Genomic DNA, 23,587 nt, shown 5'->3' on the forward strand with positions numbered 1-23,587 from the left:
ATATATATATATATATATATATATATATATACAAATATACAAATACAATATGCTCATGCTGAGAAAATGGCGTCTGGAAAATTGCCTACTTTATATTCCCATTTATGAACAGGAGCTTGATTTAAGGACCACTAGCTTTCGAAAGAAAATTCCTAGCTGCTGCTACGCTATCAGTCTCTCTCTCTCGACTGAGGACTACAATTTCGGTCGACTAAATTATGCTATGAATATTGTACTTCCTGGAATTTCACCTAACGAGATCAATTCATTGTGAGGAATTTCGCTGCGTTCCAATATTGCTTGCCTCTGTAGGTGATGATGTGTGTGGATTCACTTCGGCAGCCAGGTCTTATGTTTTGGGTAATTTTGCTATCTTATTCTGCTGAATAAATCATCTGGCTAAAGCCTCTACGTTATACTATGGTCACTTTAAAAACGCCCTGCTATTTAATCTTGTAGCTCTTGGCAAGTCAGTCCTGGCACTGTTCTCGACTAATCCTGGCACTATACGTCGCACTTATTACGGTGATCAAACTTGGCGAGAGCGGCAGTGGTTTCGTCGGAATTGTTCACTCGACAAGCAGGAAGTGCAAGGACTCTGCTACTTGTTCCTGAGCCCCTCATTGAAACCTTCGTCCTGTCAGAGTGTTAGTTTCGTCCGATACCGGGGCGTATTGCTGAACCGAAGCAGTCTGCTACTGGCGCTGCTTCATTCGAATCGGAATCGCTGAATATTCCCGTTAGCCGAATGTCCAACGTGGCCGAAGGCAAACCGATTGCAGCAACACCACCAACCGTAGCTGAAATTTTGGCCTTTAATCCAAGTCCCTGCCATTGACATAGCGACAGACGAGTGCGGCGAAGGTTGGACCATCGGTTGACTCGGTGCCGGACAGGGCGAAACAGCTGCAACAGGAGCGGACCTAGTATGGGGTGTAAAGGTCATCAATTGCCATAGATCACCAAAATGCTCTGCGACTAACATTGTGAACAAAACAAACCAAACGAAATTGATCGCAACAACGATAAAAAAATAATCTAAATTCTACCCAAACATTTGAAAATGAGAAACAGGCAAAAGAAGTTTTGGTTGAATTCATTATAATTCTATTTAAAAATTGAATACCGTTTTATTTAGTTTGATTGCGCATATTGTTTACATCAGACACACCCCTTAATTCATTGAGTACGTTTTTCTCTGCCTTTATAATCCTTTTGGAATCAGTTACAATAATCCTTTATAATCATTTTATAATATGCGTATTGCTAGTTAGGACTTTTATATCAGCCGGGCCCTTTTATAATTTGTTATAAAATCATTATCAAAATTCTTCATAATCCATTGTTGCGTTATGTTTATGTCCATGGCCAGATAGATAGTTTTTAACTGGGACGGAACGTATGGATACGAAAAAACTTAATGTCAATTGTAGCCAGAGGGAGCTGTCAAATGCAGCCAAAGGGAACCGTCAAATGCAGTCAGGGGTAACTGTCAAATATAGCCAGTCCATTTAAAATATGTGAGGAAGAAAGAGTGGCTATGCAAGACAAGAGATAAAATAAACAGAAAAAAGAAAAAGAAAACATCTATCCACAGGTTCTGTACCAGGATTTTAATAGAAAACATCAAAATTCGCTTTGTTTGCATTTGGCAGTAGGCCTTTTTCAAATGTTTGGCTAGAAATTCCTTGCTTCTTCAATGAATCATGTACAAGAAAAGTAAAAATGTTAAATTTAACGGAACAATGTATGATGCCGACGTCAATTAAAAAATACAGCTGAGCGACCTTGTTGGGAAAGTGTTAACATTTGGCAGCGAACCAAACCAAGTTTCTCATACTATGATCGAATCAACAAAAATTCCAAGATCATGTAAACAATCTCTTTGAATTGTCAAAAAAGTGAGGTTAAACATTACCATGCAACGTTCTCCACCGAGAGGTTCACTTTAGTTTGTTTACATAACCAATGAACTTTGTACCGCTACTCACCACTTCATTTGCCGCGTTGCCAGGAAGCCAAGCAAAAATATACAAAACAGTGCTGCCCAAACACATATTTTGAGTACCACCATTCTTGCAAAGGTAAAAAAAATACTCAACATTCTTGCATTTTTCAAATTTAAAAAAATCATTAAAAAATCACGATAGCTCTAAAAAGTCTCATTTCAGCGAAAATATTCTTAAAAATGTGTAGTCTTTTGAATAAAAATAAGAAAAAAAGGTCGGACGAGAAAGGTCTATTGTAAAATACTGAAACACAGATCTCAGACCAAATCCAACCCAAAAAAAGAAATTTTAAGTAGAATGTGTCCAAAATCAATAAAAATCGGTAGTTTTCGGTAGGGATAACAAAATATCGGTAGTTTTGCCAAAGACAAAAGACGTGAATCATACGAACAAGTTATAGAAAATATGTGGCTCATTTTACACTTTTAGAATGAGTTACTTCGGTCCCTTCAAATTTGACTGCATGACCGCTTAGTGGCGCCACAGTTTGATGTTTCTTTTGAGTGTTCTGAGAAAACGAATATCATCAACGCAGGCCTGGATACGGATAAATAAATATAAACAAAGTTTGGTATCCGTGCATCATTTTCTAAAGTGGTTAGACGTGTAAGTATATTTATTAAATTCTATCTTTGATCGCAATGTTTGTGAGTCATAAATTGTTACTGGTTTCAGATGCAGGCATTTTTATTCAGAGCACCTGATTCTAAACGTTACCTATAAGCGGTTTCTCAAGTGGTTTGCCCGAGAGGATTGCATCGGATTGGTTCACTGGTAGTGGTTAAAATTTTTCGATAAATTAACACCGCAAAGTTCTCGTTCACTTCCACCCCATTATGCTACCACAGTGAACCGCACGGGAGCCCAATTTCTTGCCACGCTTGAGATGGTTCCATAGACGGAGTTTTTTTGACATGTGGAACACCTTTATCAATTTTTAAATAACCGAGTTAGGTAAGGTATTCTCTACTATTCCGGTTGTTTGTACTTACATTGTACCACATTCACAGCTTCTGCGGCGAACTCGAACGGCTTATGTGATCATCTATTATAAAAGAGGCAAAATATATGCTCAGAATCATCATGTGGATGCCTAATATATATTTAGCAGAAGTAGAATATTTGACAAGCCCCAAGGAAGTGTTGAACCTGGAAAGGTGGACAAAACTAACAGTCAGAATAATACATTAAGGTGTGAGTAGGTTTGATCACACCACTAGCGAATGCTACCAGAAGAAAACAGTCCCGTAATGTATTAAGTCTCCGATAACTCCCTCATCTGCACAATGTCCATATTCATTTCCAGGAAAAAAAATTCTCAAATGTGTTCTTCGATGCTGACACTGACCCGAAGGACTGAATGAAATTCTTGTATAATCAACATCAAACATATAAAACTTCATCCAATTTGATTTGACAAAGTTACCTAAGAAATTTACTTCGTTGCCTATTTTGCGCGGCTTCCGATGATTTTATGTTTTTTAACGTATGTGATTCGTTGGAATCGGATTTATTGAGAATATAAATCACATTCATTTGGACGTTTGAAACAGATTGCGAACTGATGGAATTCGGAGACGAAAATACGCTCGCAAACGCTGGTATCGTTAAACGGATACCTACTCGGGAGCTGAAAAGCAAATTCTTCCTCTGCACGAAATAATTATACCAACAATGGATTTTGAAGAGGTTTCATCTTGAAATTGATGTGTTGCTTTATATGACAATATAAAGGAGATAATATGGAAGTGGTGATGAACTGTGCCGAATGCAAAAGATAAAAAATCTTTCCTCGGTGGAAGATTGCATAATAGCAATGTTCTCAAAATATAACACTTTCAATCAAACTATCGTGTTAGCCGTTGAGCTCGTGCATATATGTTGAACATTCCCGCTAATGTCTGGTGAACTTCTACATTGGAGTGCTGTGGGAAGATTTGTATCGTGATAGACTTGACGCTCGGGCTGTAGCAGTTTCCAGTGAATCGCAACATTGTATTTTTCGATAAGTATGACGGTCACGGGCGCAACAGTGCCGAATTGTCCGATGGCAGGCTATGGGTTTCCGGAACGAGCGGTACAGGGTACTTGGTCCTTAACTTTTATATTTGGTGTAACATCCAATCTTGCATGTGTCTCTCCGAACAGCCCTTTTGAGGTTATTTCTGGATGTCGTTGTATTTAATTGATGTTGTTGATGTTGGATTTTCTAACATCTTTTATGGGCAGAGCAGCATAGTGGTTTTTGAGAAGCTACCAAAATTAACAGGAACAGTGGTTCTGAGTTCTGGAATCCAGGAGAAAAAGCACAGCAGTGAAACGAGTAAGGGCTGGTTTGGCAGTATTTATTATTGGCCAAAGGGTGATTGAAGGTGGATTAAGTACGAGTTTTTTGGGCGCTATGACGGGCGGAAGTTTCATGGGATTGAGCAGCGACAATATCAGCAGCAGCAGACAAACGATTCTCAACTGAGACCAAAATTCCGAGTGCTTGATCCGAATACACACGATGGAACCTAATAGTTGCGTTAAAACACCATGCAAAAATCACGACAGAGAACACGGCCGTTGGAGTTCAAGCAGGAAAAGGAGAATAAAGGTCGGTAAATTTATTAAATTATTTTGTTTGTTTACCTTTTTTGTGTTACGAAAATCCGAAAGTCTTGGTCGAAGCACCTAGGCCTCCTGAAAAGAAGGGACCGTCGGGCAAATTTATATAAGAACCCGAGTAGTAGACAAACCGCTACTTACACAGTTTAATATTTGGGATGGAAACCGTTGTCACATGACCAACTGGTGGATCGCGCATATCATAATATCCCATCCTCTTAATACTTTGACCTGAAGGGTTCGCAGTTCATATGTGATGTATTGTCCGAAAATATGAGTGCGTTATTGAATCCCAGATTTTATGAAAATGTCTAGGAGGTTTTAACACATTTATTTTCGGATCTACTGTCTATTGCTTGCTTACAACAGACTGGAAGGCAGCGTATTGCTAAGTCCCTACCGTGAGATAATCCGTGACTTTGCCTAGTCGGATGAGTTGGTCACTGTAGAAATCGGTTCTCAGGAGAGCAAAATTTTGCGCATGTTTGTCTCAAAGAGTCTGATGTGTCCTCTAGTTTGTGTAATCTATTTGTGCAGTTGGTAAAAAGACAATCTTGCCATGCTTTTTAGCTTATAGTACATAACAGTCTGCACTCCTTGGTTTTCCAACAGGCAAATACTGCATCATAATGTTCTGAAAACAGTACAAACATTGGTATCCGAAACAAAATGATAGATACAACAGATAAATTTTAACGGTTTCGAAACACGCATCATTCTGATAGTTAAATTTTGCAGTTTACTGCTGTGTAACACTCACATGTCATCCTAGCCTTGGCGAACTTTGGCTGTTAATCGGGAAATAAAAACTGTGCCAGGTCGTCATATTTCACAACAGCCAATGCACTATGGTCCCAAAGCTGTCTTTAGGAAGACTTTGAGTAAATCCAAAAAATACTAGTTGTTTTGTTTTGCTTAGATACCTTTGAGTAGTTTTTTTTTCCTTAGATACCTTACATCAATAGAAAAATGAGTGCCCGTGTTTTGATGTCAGTAAAATGTCATGGATGGGTTTGACATTTCCTAAGAGAAGAGAAGACAATCGCGTACACACTTAATTTAAATTACTGGGTACAGTAAAATTTTGCTGGGGTTTGGAACAGCAAACCGTTCGGTAATCAAGTCAGTAAAACAATTTGGTACCGGACCAACGAAATCTCCGCAATTCGTTCTATCCAAACGTCAAAAAACACTGATCAGTCAGCAGTTTCCTCTAAAAACGGCGACTTGACAGATAATTTGCTGTACCCATTTTGTAAGTTTTTGACGAGGTTCAGTAACGTTGGTACAATTTTTCCGAACAACCAGTCAGTATTTTACTGGATAATGTTTATGTACGGAAAAAACAGAAGAGCTGATAAATTCAGTGAAAAATATTGCGGGTTTCAGTAAATTATTCGAAAAATTACTGAAAATCGCAAAAAAATGAAAACTATTCCGCAAATTTTTAAACAATTTGCTGACAGCTCTTTAAAAATATCACTTTACTGAGCAAGTCGTCAAAAGAAATTACTGAACAAGTTTGGTCCTAACCTAAATATTGAACCAGCTTCTGATTGGTCGTTTTGCCAGTCAAGAGCGTTCATAATATTTTCAAACGGGATGGAAAACAGTGCAGCTGAATTTATTTTGGCTACTTTTCATACAAATGAACATTTCATGCAAATTGAATAAATTCCCTGAATGACGATATAACTACGTGTATTGTTAAGAGAGACGCGAGTAAAATTCAATTTTTAAATGCAGCTAGTATTATGAATTCTTGACAGAGGGTCGATATTTGAGGTACAATTATTTTCAGCAATTGTGAAAAACATGCAAATGGAATCTGGCAACGATGGATGCTTATTGTCTTTGGAATTACGACAGGGTCTGGTAGATAAAATTAAGAAGAGCAAGAAGGCTGTTGTCGTCTCTTCTCTTAGGACATTTCGAGGGACCGTGACTTACTTATTGGCAAATCCAAAGTGGACCAAAAAATAATCATTAGAGGCAAGGCCCTGGTTTTGCCTTGGTCGTCTATGAATCGGTAGGGAAGACCAAAATCGGTAGGACTACCGATAAATCAGTAGGTCTGGCCACTCTGCGTGCAGGAAGGTAAAATTACACGCTCATTCAGAACTACTCAAAATTTGAGTTCGGAGCACTCAATTTCAAAAGTCATAGCAATATGTCAAAAAAATGAGTTTTAATTTGAGTAGAACTAACTCATGGCGAGATGGACCGTGATCGGTCTTAGCCGTCTAAGGACAACACAAAAAAAGAACTAACTCATCTCTTGAGTAATCATTAAATTTTCAAAGTTCTGAGTGAAAAAACTACTTGTTCTCAAAAAAGTGCAGAGTCAGGCGTCGACTTAAACAAGAGCTGATCGTTCATAAAACTAGAAGGTAGGTTTCATTGAATTCTCTTGTTTTCAAATATAACTTCCAGTTTTGTTTTTGCAGTTTCTGCAATTTCTTCAAGATGCCGATCGGCATGAAGTAGATGTAGTGAAAGACCCTCGGATTATATTTCCTGCCATCGCAAACGCATGGACAACGGCCTGGAGGATCAGGTAAATGACATTTGAAATAACAATGAATATATTTGTAGTTTTATTAAAATGCGGAATGATTATTTTTCGTTTTTGCCTTTTGAGTAAAATGTACTCAAGTTTGACATTTTTATCCCAAACTCAAAACTGAGCAAAGGAGAAAAACTCAATTTTTGACTACGTGCACTTTTAATAAAATTGGATGTTATGAATGAGCGTGTAATTAAACCGTGTTGAAGATGGTTTCCATTTCACTACGGTAAAAATAATAACTCAACCTTGAGTTCAATTTACTTAAATTTTATTTGAATTTACCTAACTTTGAGTATACTCCAAACAACTCAAAAGTACCTCCCCTAATAAACATCTTATCATTCAAGAGCCTAACGACCTGTTCAGGGTATCATTTAAACAATATGTGGAATCGTTGGACTATATGGGTTAAAGTTAGTGTATAATATTTTTTATTAGGGTTACAACACGGAAGACCTCGACTGAGTCGATTTTCTCGTTTTGTTTTTGACACCACTATTAAGTGCGAAAGTGATGCACAACTCAAAAGTACCTAAATTTAAGTTAAAAGAACTTATTCTGTGGGTTGTTTTATTTTTGCGTGTGAGCTCCGTTGACAGCTCCGTTCAACGTTTGTCACAAATGACAATAAGGTGTAGTCATATCCCATCGCGTTCACTCGTTGCCCTGTCATGGTCTCATTAAATTTGCAAGGATTCAAGTTCATTCGCTGTCTTCTCGGGTTATTGTCAACAACAAAAGTCATGACTGTAGTGTCAGTTAGCTTTTAGTTTTTTCAATCTGTTCACATTGTTTTTAATGTCCTCTTCGAAGAAGTAAGGAAAATTAGTAGATCTATTATTTTATCTCTTACAGCCTATCAAAAATTAGTGATTAAATTTAAGTGGAAAATTCAACCGTATGTGAACATTTTTTCAACTTCTCTGGCTAGCTGAAAGTGCATCATAAAAAAAATAAAACTAGTGAAACTTAGTGCTTTTCTGGTCGATAATTGTGCAAAAGAAAACGAAGTAGCTTACGTTTGACCGAGTCCGGTAAAGGTTCAGTAGACACAACATGGCAAACCTGAAACAAATTCCACTAACCTGCTCCGGCCATACAAGACCAGTGGTACATTTGGATTTTAGTGATTTGACCGACTGCGGATACTTTTTAATATCGGCCTGCAAAGGTAAGAGCTATGAGAAAAACATTAACTTTCCTACTAGCAATTTCCGAACCAATAGATAGATACTTTCCTTTTGCTATGTCGCTACACACTCTTCTTGATGAGTAAGTCGTGGAAAAACTGTGTGAAATTCGCAAGGACCTTTCGTTGCTGATAGTTTTTTACAGTAGAATTTCTTAAATGTCTATCATACCTACTTCCTACTTGAGGCAGTGTGCTACCTAGACCTTGACAAGTTTCAGCTCTGCGAGAGAAAAAAAACGTTTCGCTCAACGATGGGTCGGATCTGTGCGAAACATTTCGAAAAAGAAGAGATTTGGAATTATATCGACCTTGACCATTCTTGTTTTCTCATGAGATATATTTTCTGTAGAGCAAATATAAATTAAAAACGGTAGCGCTCAAAAACATATGTGAGTTTGCTTCATGATTTGTTGTTTCAAACGTGGAATGTCTATAGCCCAACTAACCTGCCTTTCAACACAACACAATCATGTACTTTAAAATTTACTGTGTGATTTAGGCTACACAAAAGCAGTACATTTTGTTAGCATGGATCATGCAAGTACCTATATATATTTAATCTTTTTGCCGTCGTTGAGAATTGATCAAAATAGCATACGTATTATTTATCTGGAATATTTAAAATTTTCCCATAAATTTTCAATATGCAACTGTGTAAACGTCTACTAAATAGGACAAATTTTATACAAACTGGGTTTCAAGCGAACCTTTGCGTACTTTTGAGAAATTCTGTGAAACTCAAAGTAATTCTGCAAACTTCAACAAAGGATCTTAGAAATCTATCAAGTATGAAGAGAATCTTAAAAGTGCGAATATCGTTGGAGTTTCAGAAAAGTTCTAAAAATGTTGGAAGATTGCTAAGTTACAGAAAGATGCTTAGAACTTCAGAAAATATGTGCAAAACACAAGAAAAGCATAGTTTTTTTTAAATACAGACTATCTCAATGATATTTAGGTAGAATTGAATGTAGGAAAATTTTCAAATTTTCGAGAATTTCACGCATATTGTAAGTTTTTAGTGATTCAGTGAATTTTAAAAATGTTTTTTGTACTTCAAGAAAATCGTACGATCTTCGTAAGTAAATTCTTCAGGAACTCTGGAAATTCCGCGAACCTCCAGGAAAATCCTAAGGATGCCTGGAAAACCTTTCAAGCATACCACCTGACACCTGTAAATTTTACAAAATTCTTTCAAATTTAAAAGAAATTGCCACGAATTGCAAGTAAATATATGACACTTACAGTTGACTATTTCACGCTTCAAATCGCGTGTTATCCGACGTAGCTGCCACTGCGTCCGATTTGAACTAATTTATAACCCCTATGTTTGAGTAATCCGGGCAAACGAGTGGATCACATGTTTGCGCATTACACTACCTTTACCTCTATAATTGAAGAAAAGCAAATACCAAAATACAATGCATATTAAAAATTATATCATATGCCTATTATGCCAAACAATCTTGCAAATGACCATTATGCCAGACAAGTATAAGCACTTTAACCACACTTACATATTTCTGTGGGTTTGGCGGTGAACTTTGGTCTAGAAATCTTTATACTTAGAGATTTGTATAGCAAACTCCATGATTCTGGTGGTCCTAAATAATCCAGCAGCCCAACGGAGCGTGTTTCGTGTAGCAGAGAGAAGCTAAGGGGAACCTTGACGCAGTGATGCCGCATGTTTTTTTGAAATGTCTGTAGAAGAATAACTAAAATGTCTGTAAAAATCTGTAGATGGTTGTGTAAATCCTAGTTACACTAAAATTTTACTTTAAAAATAGATTGCAGGTAGAATTCTATTGTGAAGGAATCACTCGTATTCGAAAACAGTTGTTCTAGTGCAATTTAACTAAACGCTATTACCCTTTTAAAAGTCTGTAGATCTCTGGCTACGTTTGTAGGAGACATCAAAAGTCAAAAGTACATACATGTCTGTAAATCTGGCATCGCTGCCCTGACGATGCAGTATCCTATGGTTGTTGGTTCATATCAATTCAAATATTAAAAATGTGCCTAGTTACTCCACGCGGACCAGACTGTCAAATAAAGTGGCTATGTTCCCAAAAATAAGCAATTACGTACTCTCGATTGGTGGATGAGAGTTCGAGATCTGAGCGAATGCTCGTTCTTTGATCTTTGAACTTCATGATTGTTTCGGCTTCCGAACGGGGGAATGACATGCTGGTTCAGAAGGTCGCCTTGCTTCCTCAAGGTGGTGAGTCGCACTCGTCTCTAACGGATCCGATTTGCTGCCTTCGCGAACAGGGATGGCAGTCTCTTGTGGATGGACCTTTTTCTTAAACATACATGGTCATCAAAACACATGTTTTTTGAGGAAATCCAGTTCACGTGGGCCGCACCACCGGGCATCTGGGTGTAGTTTGGATGTACGTGGTTTATGTTTCTTTCCCTAGCTGATTTATTTACATTTAGTTAGCTGTATAAAAATAATCTTTCTTGGGTGATAGGGTTTTTTAATATAAGTATTTAAAAATACACCGGCCCCGGGGCAAGTTGGTGGTATGTATGTATTTCTGCGCTGTAATTTAAAAAATAACTTTTGCTTGTGGATAGTTGTAATATCTATACGGATGCAGAAAGCTCTTTTCAAATACTATCAAAAAAATATAATCATTCGGGAAATAGATTGAAAATCAACCTAAACAACACAGCGTTCAAAATTTAGAAAATTTGCTTGGCTAAAAACACAATATCGCCCACAACTTGTACAAAACAAAATGTTTTGCAATAAAAATACATTGGATAATGATTTTCACATAACTTGAGGTACACAACGAGAGACTGCGCTATATGTCTAATAGAAACGTAGAAAACGGGATTCCGCCAGCGTACCCAAACCGCCAACTAGCCACGGGCTCCCAATATATATATATATATATATATATATATATATATATATATATATATATATATATATATATATATATATATATATATATATATATATATATATATATATATATATATATATATATATATATATATATATATATATATATATATATATATATATATATATATATATATATATATATATATATATATATATATATATATATATATATATATATATATATATATATATATATATATATATATATATATATATATATATATATATATATATATATATATATATATATATATATATATATATATATATATATATATATATATATATATATATATATATATATATATATATATATATATATATATATATATATATATATATATATATATATATATATATATATATATATATATATATATATATATATATATATATATATATATATATATTATTTTTTTTTTGCTCTAACTTTATGGAGAAACATGTTATTTTTAATTCTGAACAGATAACAGTAATCCTGTTCAATTCACTTTTTCATCACGTTCTGCAGCGCAATTATTTGTCAAGTATACATAAATTCCTTAATTCTACCCCAGCCCAAGCCCTTGTCGTCTCCCATCGGCCTTTGACTGACTTGCGCTCTCATTGCCCCACCAAACGCTGCAAAATGAAAATGAAATGAAATTTAATCATGCGTACATATGTATCATTAATTAGTTTTAGCCGAAATTTGCATATTATTTTCTTTTCTGCTTTCTATTTCATATTTGAGGAAAAAAATTGTCTACGCATGCCATCAAATCTCAGTCGTTAAAGAGTTATTGTACTTTTTCTGAAATTGACTTGTTTTTCTTTAAATACCTCTAACTCAAAAAGTATACTTTATATTTCAATTCTATTAATTTCATTAGCAAGGTGAGAAAATTTCATATGAAATTGTGTCCTCATATCTTTCAGTTATTGAGTTTAAGTATCATTTTAAATTAAAGTATCTTAATGTGAGGGTTATATTTCTCGGAAACTTAAACAGTGAACGTCATTATTTTTATACTTCAATTGTAAAATTCCTTCTGTAAGTTATCAGTATCTCTTTTCGTTTCGACGCAAAATCATTTCAATCACTTCATTGCATATTCAAAACCGACGATTTTAAACCCACCGCATTTGTGGCGACGTCATGTTGTATCTATCATTAAATTTCAGCGAAATAAAAAGAAATAGGGATAAAGTGTCAAAAAACAAATTGTAAAGATTTTTTAAGGGGCATCAAATGAACAATCGCAATGATGAAGTTTTTTCATAAGTAATTAGTAATTGCAAAACTCCTCTGAAACTTTTTTACATTTTAACGACTCCTCTAAAACATTAATTGTTAACTGCCTTACTGGTAAAACGTCACTTAGTACACTTAACTAAAATGTATTTGTATATAATTTGGTAAGAAATTTTCTTAGCTTTTCAATAAAATCTTGGTAACAAGGATATAAACCATATCTTTTAGACTAGAGTCTTTTAAGCACTTATAAGTCGACTACAAATAATATTCAATAATGAAATTTCAACGAAAGGAGAAGAGATACGAATATCATGTTGAAGAATAAATTATGGATCGTTTTGAAACTCGACATTTGGAAAGTATTATTATGTTCATTTTTCCTTTATTTTGAGAAAACCTGCAAAAACCTCATCGAAATACATAGTCAAAAGACTTCGCCATTTAAAGGTTGCTTAAAGATATTTTTTCAGCAGAAGATTTTCTCACCTTTCTAATGGAACTAATAGATTTGATATACAAGGTATTTTTAGCCATGAACCCTGTATACACGCAGAACATTACTTAACTAGAAGTACATTGCTTGCTAGAAGGATATGCTAGAACATGCATAAAAATAACAGCAGAATAAAAGGGACGGGAATAGAAAGTATGCTAACTCTGCATATTTCAAATTCCTCAGCGTATAGTACTAACTTTCTGGTAAAGTTAATACAGTGAAAACCCGTTTTTAACAGCCCCTTGGTGAATCTTAGGCTGATAAAACAGGGACATTGATAAAATCGAGACATATATTTTTCTTTCTTTTTAAAAAATCGAAGCTCTTAAAGTATTCTTCTTTAGTTCCTAGATATAGCCTCATAACCCTTTCTGATTACTTTGTTTAAATTTCCCTTAAGGGGGCTAATAGTGAAAAATTCATAAAAAAATCCAATTTTTTTTTTTGCATATTTCGGATCCCTCGGAAGTCAAGAAAAATATGCTCAAGAAAGGATTTATTCGAATTCAAGTTGGTTCGTCTGCTAGAGCCCATCAAACTACCAACTATCAATTTTCATACAAAGCTGATAAAATCGGGCCAAAAAGCTGATAAAATCGGGGGTAGATGGAATCGGGGGCTGATAAAATCGGGTCATTACTGTACTACTATACCCTACAAAAACAAAAGCGATAAATTTTCGTACTTCTTAACTAATTTACAATTTATGTTTATGTGCGATTAAAATGTATGAATTTAAAAAAGAAATTTTCTCGAGTTGTATTAATTTTACTGTAAAGTTAGCTCTAACAAATGTTAAATATATAAACATTCAAGTATTTGAAACAATAATTTTACGACTAATGTCATGTGTGTGGATTTACAGTCAGTAAGTGAACTAACTTTGCTGTGACGCTGTCATTAATACCGACTAAACTCCATTGGGCTTTGCCATCGTTCCCCCAGGAACTACCTCTCGGTATTACTTCTGGGGAGATGGCTGTACTTGATGTACTCATTCATTCTCACTCACGCGTTCATACGTCCTGTATGAGGATTACTTGAGTGCTCTCTCTATCGCACCTTGATTCACTCTCAAATACTCCACACGAGGCTGACTGTTGTGCTCACCTTTTTCGTTCCTTGCGAGGCTGACTTGTGTGCTCACCTTACTCATTCCTTGCTAGGCTTACTTTTGTGCTCGCCTCACCCATACCATGTGAGGCTGACTTGGGTGCTCACCCTTTCACCTAGTTCACTCTCGATCGTGCCACTCTATTATACCTCTGTCACTCCCACTGGCATCCCATTTTTCTTAGGCCCCTTAGGAATCGAGTACTGATACACAACCTTGCACTGCTAGGCCCCATGGAAAACAGACTCAGACATCACTTGTTAAAAATTTAATAACTTCTTTTAACAAAGCCGGATTGACTAGCAGTCTTCGTCAAAGTTGTAGACAATTAAATTATCTCTTATTTTCACTTACAGTGATAATACGATGTATACAGTGTCACCCAGCGGCAAAAATGCGAGTTAGTGGATTTTCTCCATGTAAATTATCGAAAAATCTCATACAAACTTCAGGCACGTTGGTCCGGTAGCTATACTTGTCCGATTTGCTTCAAATTTGGTGGAAGAGCTCCTGGTGGGACTAGGAAACGAATCAAGGGTAGGCCGATTGAGTTTTCAAAAATTCATTATTTTTCTGGGCAGTTTAATGCTCACCCTTTCACTCCTCTGCCACGCCACGAGGCATCGATAGCTAAGTCCCAACATACTACGCTACGACTCTCCCATCTTGACATGAGGCAGTCCACTTATACGCCTATACTCTCGCTCTTCTGCCTTGCTGCGGGGAGGCTGGGTTTACCCCTTACGCGGTTACCAGTCGCTGCGCCAAACCTGCCTCAGCATGAACAGACCATTCACTCCCTTTTTTGCGCTCGGCCTTTTTCGTTCCAACGAACCAATCACTAGTTAGCCGTGCCCGTCGTCTGTTGCTCGGTTCGCCAGATTACCTGTAGTCTACAGGAAATCTGGGTAGTAGCCGAGACTGCGTTCCACTTCTCCACCGATTGACACATCCGCTGAATAAGGGTATCAGGGGTTGTGTCACAGCCGCAGACGTCAAGCATTGGTCTTCTTTCGACGTCGAATCGAGGACATACGAACAGTATGTATTCGGCAGTTTCGTCTACACCTGGGCAGTCCGGGCAGGCTGGGACCTCCGCGTGCCCGAACCTGTGGAGGTACTGTCGGAAACAGCCATGGCCTGACAGGAATTCTGTCAGGTGGAAGTGAACTTCCCCATGGGGTCTTCCCACCCAGCTCGATATGTTAGGTATTAGCCGGTGGGTCCACCTACCTTTCGAGGAGTTATCCCACTCACGCTGCCATCTGGCGACCGAGGTCACCCTGGTGCGCTCACGGGCTCCTCTATTTCCACGTAGCTCGAAACACTCCTCATCTTCCCGAATGGCCAGCCCGACTGGCTATCACGCAGGATGCATCGTGTGATACCGTGCGGTAGGCAGATATCAGTCTGAGGCACATCACGCGGTAGGTGCTCTCTAGTTTCTGTAGGTAACTGGTTACCCTCAGTGCTCTTGACCATGACGGGCCGCCGTATCTGAGGATAGATACGGCAACGCCTGCCAGTAACCTACATCTACTGGCGCACACCTTTGAGCTGTTGGACATCATCCTCGATAGAGCCGCAACAGCAGTCGACGCTCTCTTGCATGTATGGCTGCCGAAGGTCAGCTTGTCGTCTATAATGACTCCGAGAGACTTCAGACTCCGCTGTGAAGTGATCGTGGCTTCTCCCACAAGGATAACTTTTTCTCGAACAGGACAACCCCAGAAATTTGATTTATGATTTTCGCTACAATTAGCGCATTTGAAACTTTTTGTGGTTTTTTTCACCGGACAAGTATCTTTCGTGTGTGATTTATCACCACAAATCATACATTTGGAATTCAAATGACAGTTTTTTGTGTCGTGCCTAAAACCTTGGCATCTACAGCACTGGATCAGATTTTGAATTCTGCCCCCATGTCGTCTATAATGTTCCCACTTTACTCGCACGTGGAACATAAAACGTGCTTTTTTAAATACTTTCAAATTATTAACCTCATTACGATTAAAATGAATTAAATAAAGCTCCTGGATAATTCCAGAGCGCACTGGCGTGTTCACGCCGCTAGCCTTTCTCTTCATAAGAATAACTTGTGAAGGAGAAAAGCCAAGTAAATGTTTCAATTCGTTGGATATTTCATCCAAACTTTGACCTTGTGGTAGCCCTTTAAAGACAGCCTTGAATGGTCTAGCTGTCTTGAAATCATATGAATAAAATTTTTATAACTTCTCCGTAAGATACTGGAGTAGTCGTTGGTATATAATGTCCAATTTTCAAAATCCACTTGAGAACATAAAAATAGTAATAACTGTCGAAGTTATAGTAATTTCCGCAAAACGCATTTTTTTCAAAGAGGTTTACTGTGACTACGATTCCAGTCCAACAACTCAACTAAAAGCATAAAACTAAAAAAAATCATTAGTATATTGCCCTATGGTGTCCTTCAACAATTGATTAAAAAAATCTTTTTGGAAACGTGGACGATTTTTCCAAAAAAAAAACACTATTTTCACTTGAAAAAATATTAAAAAATTCATAACAATAATATGAAAATTTTGTCGAAAAAAAGATGGATAGGTAATGTCAGAGACATAACCGAAGTGAAGTAGAATACACTTAGGCTGGTAATTCGAATGGTGTATTTTTTACTATCTTTTGCATTAAATTTAGCTATCAAGTATTTCTGTTATTTAAATTCAAACCTTAACCAACCAGGTTTCCTCGTAATAACCCTGCAATTAAGCGGTGGTGTTTTCGCAAACAAAATAAGTAAAATGAAAATCCCGTTTTCCAGTTTGCCCCCGTAGCAACAGAAACTTATATCAGTATTCAACAAACCAACGTAATCTCCTTCAAATCATCAATCGCAGCAACACTACCGTTTGCTAGAAAGAAACTAATAAAAGAGCACACACCTTCGCAGTGCACTCTGGAGCGCGCGCCGTGGTGAATTTATTTGAGAACGCCACACATAATTGAAAGAGCAACAGAGCGCGGTCTCTCGCACCCAATCGCCTTGAAATTCGTTTATTTAGCTCCGAAAGAAAGAGCGTGCTGTTTTTTCTGTGGTCTGTGATGATTATGTGCATAAAACTGGCGCGCATGTATGTACATCATTGAAATGATGCCTGGCGGCAGTCATGGAATATATTGCTTCGAGTTGACGGAACGTAGCAACGGGGTCAGAAAGCAAACTGACGATTTTTTTTCTTATGTGGTGCTTTTATATGTGTGTCGCGGTTCATTGCTGCTTGGTTGAATTGTTCGGACTAATCAGCACTCATAATTACCACTTTCACAAAATACCTTATTTTTGTTATTTATAGATATAATACATTTTACGGAATAAAATACAATAGACGTGCACATATTTCCGATCAGATAGTGCAAAATTTTAGCGGTTTCAATCAGTACAACAGAAGTTATTCGCATTTGGAAAACGGGGAAAATATCTTAGCAGAAATTTTGAAACGGGACCCCTATATTGAAACGTTAGAAGTATTCTACTTCCAAAATGAAATCGTTCAAGGACACGGCAGTTAAGGTTGGACAGAGAATGGGTGAAAATTTAAAACGAAAAAAACAGTTTTCTTCCATACCGTGTGTCAGATCTTCATAAAAATCAATCAACTAATGTAGAATGTTGTTACAGTACTGCTGATTGATTTTTATGAAGATCTAACACACGGTATGGAAGAAAACTGCTTCTTCGTTTTCGATTTTTGCCCATTCTCTGTTCAAACTTAAATTACGAACGAGATAAAAAAATTTAAGATAGGTTGAAAGCTTTTTCTGCAATCGTAGTCACCGCAAAGACGTTTTTGGGATAACATGATTTCGAAATAATCGCGTTTAAAGCTGCAAGTATACACCATGCATCCGTAAGGGAGCAAGATGAAAAACGCTATAACTTTGCGTCTACTGCTCCAATCTCTATAAAAATTTGAGATTACATTCTTAAGAACCTGAACTTTACGATAGAAGATTAAAAAAACAATTCGATGTTTTGGCCGACCTCAACGTATGTAACCCCTTAAACTTGAAAAAAGTCAGTTTACTTGAGTGGTAGTGCTAACTTTACTGTAAAATTAGTACAACCACTAAAGTAAACTACTCTATAAAGTTGGCACTACCATACCATTTAAAACAAGATCACCACAATTTGTTGGATTTCACAACTAACAACAATTAAAAGACGATTAATCCATATGGTCCGGTTCACTTTTGCGAAAGTGGTACTGCTAACTTTAAGCATGTCTTCCCACAAACAAGTCTTACTAACTTCTAAGAAATCTGCAAACTTTAAATTTAAGGGGACTCTATACTAACTATAATAAAACAATACATAGATAGATTTTTATTAAACTATTGCCATTACTCTTGCAGTGGTAGCGTAATTTGTAAATCGATTGCCTTGTACGCAGCGCAGCTGGGTTAAAGTCCCGACCCCGCACATAGGGTTAGAAATTTTTCATAAGAGATTTTTCTATCCCGAAGAGGCGAATGACCTTAAGGTTAAAACCTCTATAATCGAAACAAAAAAAGGTTAGGGGTAAGAAAAATAACGACACAACAATTAAAACAGGGCATCCTGCACCACCGGAGGAATGCTGAACGATCTGCAGGTGCTACAATAGCAATAATAAAACTTCCAACCCCCGGCTAAAACTATAGCTCTTTACCACACTGGGTTAGGAACAATAGCATATCCTTCAATTTCAGCTCTCTGTACATAGGTTCATCTATGTATGGAGAACCAAAAATTCGGATACGTAATTGCATTACTACAGCGCAGTTGAATATCAAATATTATGATGTTCCGTAATCGGATTCACAGAATAGTAGCCATGCGATAATTGAATTTGCAATGTCCAGTTCAGTGCCCTGACTAGAATACTGCAGTTGTACTTGGAAAAATGCAAGAAATTCTTTTATATTTTCGGACTCACATCCGGCAGAAAAGTCTTTGTTTGAACGCAAGTTTGCAAGCTACACCAATGGATGACATGTTCGGATGCAGCCCAAAAACGAATCTTGGGCTTTATCCAACTTATTGACAGTGGTAGAACTGGTTCTAAACCAGCGCCAGCTCTAGCCAATTCATCCGCCCATTCATTTCCAGTAATACTGGAATGACCGGGAATGATCAAAGTCGATGTACTTATGATCAGATAACGATGGTTCTAGCTCGTTTGCTACGAGCCAGTTTGCCAACTCATGCGTAATACCGTCAGAGCAGATAGTTACATCTAACACCTCTTCTCTGCCAGCTCGTGCAAATGTTGGGCAGTTCCCTGAATTAAGAATGTGCAGATTTGTACTACTTAAGTATTCCAGTAATTCGGTGCCTCTCAAATTGATATCTGAGCTACCCTAAATTATGTGGTGGGCAGAAGGTGATGGTTCATTATGCGGCAAATATGCCGAACAATAGACGTATTTCTTTTTATGTTGTCAACAGTCATATTTACCGTGACAGCACAAATATCGTGAGTTGTGAGCACGGATATAAGACATGCGTCAATAGCACTATTCGCAAGTATACATGCACGAGGCATTTCACATGGATTTGTCATGCCATTTTTCACTATGCTATATCTTTTTTCACCCTAGTGAGAAATTTTGGTTTTTACCAAATTTTCCTCCTTAGGGCGAAATATAGCATAGTGCTTTCGCATAGGCCTGCTAAACCAAGACAAGCTTCGGCTTCACTGTGTCCCATCGGCATAAACAGAACTTCTGCTCGAATGGAACATCACGTTGATTGAAACACAAAGTGTGTTTTAGTTTTAAGGGATTTGCGTCAAGTCGGCGCTAATCTATTCCGACAATAAGTTAGTGTCGGTTTCTGATGAGGCGAAGCCGAAACGCAACTAAGTATTCCATTTTTGTTTAAAGCTACGAAGACGGGTTTATGGAAATACGGTTCTTGAACCAAAGCTATGGAAGCTTTTCCTTCCTGCACAAGGCGGGACAGATTTATAGTTGCTGTACGTTTATACTAAAGATTAATTTGTGCTACTCTATCCATACTCAATTACAGTACTACACATTTCATCATCAGCATTTGTTGTACAGCAACTGGAAGATACCAAACACGTTGGCTTATAATCGCCTATAGCGAACCCCGCAATGGGTATTAGGGACATGACCATCATTTGAATCCCACGATTCGTAGTAATGCTGCCAAAGCTTGACTTCTATCTGCAGTAGACAACAGATTTCAAGCCTGTTTCTTATGACCCTGCCACTTCTAGTTTTCCAATCTGTATATTTCACATCTTTGCTCTCACTTAAGTACTATGGCTCTAAATTTTCATAACTTTCCCTACTCAGTAATCTCTAGCTAATTGAAAAATAAAAAATAAAAACCCTACCGCAACAACAATTAGTATCACAAGATGCAATACAGTGAATCAGGAATCAGTAGCGTCTGACTCAAATGGCACGTTCCCCATGTTGATCGGAGTTTTGTGCCTTGCCAAGAATCGTCTTTTCATCATTTTCTGATGGGAAGAATTGCAATACAGTGAAGACCCAATTTTATCAGCCTCCGATTTTATCTGCTTTTTGACCCGGTTTGATCAGCTTCGTATGAAAATTGATAGTTGGTAGTTTGTTGGAATTCGAGTAAATCCTTTCTTGAGCATATTTTTCTTATCTTAGAAATCGGAAATATGCAAAAATAAAAATTTAAATTTTATGAATTTTGCACTGTATACCCCTTTAAGGGCAATTTAAGCTAAATAATCAGAAAGTGTAATAAGGCTATTCCTAGGAACTAACAAAGAACATTTTAAGAGCTTCGGTTTCTTAAAAAGAAAGAAAAATATATGTCCCGATTTTATCAATGTCCCCGTTTTATCAGCCTAAAACTCACCAATGGGCTGATAAAAACGGGTTGTCACTATATAACAAATAAACGTTCTTTACATTCCTACTGCAAGGAACGCGAGAATCACGAATTAGAAAACTTCAACGGAGTTTCCCCGTACAGAAGATTCGCTCACCTGTTGGCAAAGAGGAATATTCATTAAGGCCCGATGAGAGAGGGAGGCAGCCAGGGCAATTGCCCTACGGCCCGGGTCGTATTTGGGGGCCCGTGTTTTTACCCGGAGATGGGCGAACACGTCCGGTGTTCATAGAAGAGCAATAAAAATAGCAATAGTAATTTCTTTGTAATCATTCGCCTCATTAAATTGTTAAATGATGAAAGCGTAAAAAAATGAAAAATTCAAAGTATTTTCGAAGAAAGCAATAGAGCGTCAAACAGAAATGCGAGCGCACGGACAAGCGCATCGGTCCTCTTCTACGTTCGCTTCTTTGTTGGTGGTGTCCGTTGTTGGCTTAGAGACACTGAGCGTGATTGTTGTTGAGAGAACATTTGTTCCTGTCAGATTCTTAGATATTGGTTTTGTAGCCGTTTGCGGTTTGGCATAAGATAACGGTGTGCTGTTTACGGTTATAGTAGGTGGGCTTTTCTTAGCTGCTTTTGCACAAATTTTTCCATGGTTCAGTGTCTTTTTGTAGAACTCGCACATAGGAATCTACAATGGTTGCATAACCAGTATTGTCTGATGAAACGTCCCATTTTCGGGTGATCTACATAAAATGGTTACGTATGAACAAGTTGGTTTGTACGGAAGCATTCTCACCACAAGAACACCGTTAGGGACACCCGGGAAAATGCGAAGCCACTCTTAGCTCTTATGGAAGCCACTTCTCCGTATCTTGACATAAATTTGTTAATCACGATGTCAGAGGCGTGCGGTTCCATTTGGGGTCCCAAACAACTGTGCAAATTTTGGGGTCGATTGGTATTGACCCGGCGTAGCGCATTGCGTTTGAAATTTGTATGGAAATTAGTATGGGATAACCTACTTTTTTGTATTTCCAATTCTACAGACTACAATTCTTCCTGCAGTATGCCAACAATTATATGAAAGTGTAGTCCAGGATATGCTGAACAACTTTGCCGAATGATACACGGTGTTAAAATATCTCTAAAATAAGTTATAGCTATTCAAAGTTCGATAAATCGAATTAAATGCCAAAAATCTTTATTTTGCCAACACTGCGGGTGTACCGATGATATTTCATATAGCATACCAAAATAACACTATATATTTTAGATTTACCACATTGGTATGTTAGGATGAATTATGCAAAAGCTTTTGCTCAATTTCATGGGCGTATGTAGTTTAGTAATAGGACGTAGTGAGGGAAGAGGGGGGAGGGCTTTTATATTTTGAAATTTGAACTGAAATAACTGAAATACTGTCGAGTAGGAATGTCCAGATGAATTATTTTAAAACATTTGCACAAAGTCTTATTCATAATAGTAACGATAAAACGAAACATACTATATTCCTCTGCATTGACTTATATAAATAGAAGTAAAGTTATAGACTGAATCAACTGATATCGAGTAAGCTGAGTGACGATTACAAGCAGAAAGTGGCCTATTATGGACAAACTGTATTCCTGTTTACTTTTCGAGACGTTCCTTTAGATATATTGTTAAAAGTACAAATGGAACTAAAGATGGCCAATGTTTACACCCTGCAATTTCACCATGTTAGACATAGCGTGCTGATTATGTTCCAGACCATCAACCAAGCAGAAATGTTTGTTTACGCTCACTGTTAAAATTAAAATTCTAAATCCCTCCTGGGGTTGGAAGTATTATTCCTGCTATTGTAGCACGTGCAGATCGTTCAGCATCCTTCAAGGGGTGCAGAATGCTCTGTTTTAATTGTTTTGTGTCGTTACCCAAGTAACCATAAGCACTAATTTAAAATGGTTACGTTATCGATTTTTTTTTCTTTTGCTGTGTCGATAAATAAGGGAAGAGTTATTTAAAAAAACACGGCTCTGTGTTAACATTGCTGACAGCCATTAAGGTGCTTCTGAACTAGCTCTATTCTGGCACACTATTCCGCCTTTTCCGACACTAGGTGTGCTTTAATGAACTCTATAGAACTGTGAATCCGCGAAGAATATGTTTTGTATGCGAATATAGAACATATCTAAAGCCATTAAATAATGCTTCGTGGTCTCCTGGGTATATTCCTTAGGGGAGAGAGGGTAACAGTGGATTCAGCAGGAACTATGAAACATTCGCAATAAAATAATAATGCATGGTCAGAATCGTCTCATTCCCTCATGTTTCCCAATTTCTAATTCTTTACACGTGTTCCTGTATTTTGAGAGAGATCTGATAACTGCATCTCATTTAATGAATGTTTTAATGAATATTTGTTTGTTTTATTATAGCCAGAGTAAATTCGCAATGAAAAACATTATTTCATCTTTATGACTTGCCATCCATTGAATAAATATTTAGTCCATTGTTATTTATAGTAAATTTTATGCTCAACATTTGCCGCGACCAAAGTTTTTTGGTGACTTGTCATGGTTCTGTGTAATTTCACAAT

The 23,587-nt window shown here is 37.2% G+C and overlaps 1 protein-coding gene across 1 annotated transcript in view; it reads left to right on the forward strand.

Annotated features, from left to right (window-relative positions):
- The first annotated feature begins 7,806 nt into the window (after positions 1-7,806).
- Positions 7,807-23,587, forward strand: part of LOC131682769 (serine-threonine kinase receptor-associated protein) — a 35,863-nt gene continuing 20,082 nt past the window's right edge. The window contains exons 1-2 of the mRNA XM_058964490.1: positions 7,807-7,942; positions 8,044-8,359. Of these exons, the coding sequence (XP_058820473.1) occupies positions 8,245-8,359 (115 nt within the window). The 5' untranslated portion in view covers positions 7,807-7,942; positions 8,044-8,244. The remainder of the gene's footprint in view (positions 7,943-8,043; positions 8,360-23,587) is intronic.

Source organism: Topomyia yanbarensis, chromosome 2, assembly GCF_030247195.1.
Source record: "Topomyia yanbarensis strain Yona2022 chromosome 2, ASM3024719v1, whole genome shotgun sequence".
Classification (NCBI taxonomy): Eukaryota; Metazoa; Arthropoda; class Insecta; order Diptera; family Culicidae; genus Topomyia; species Topomyia yanbarensis.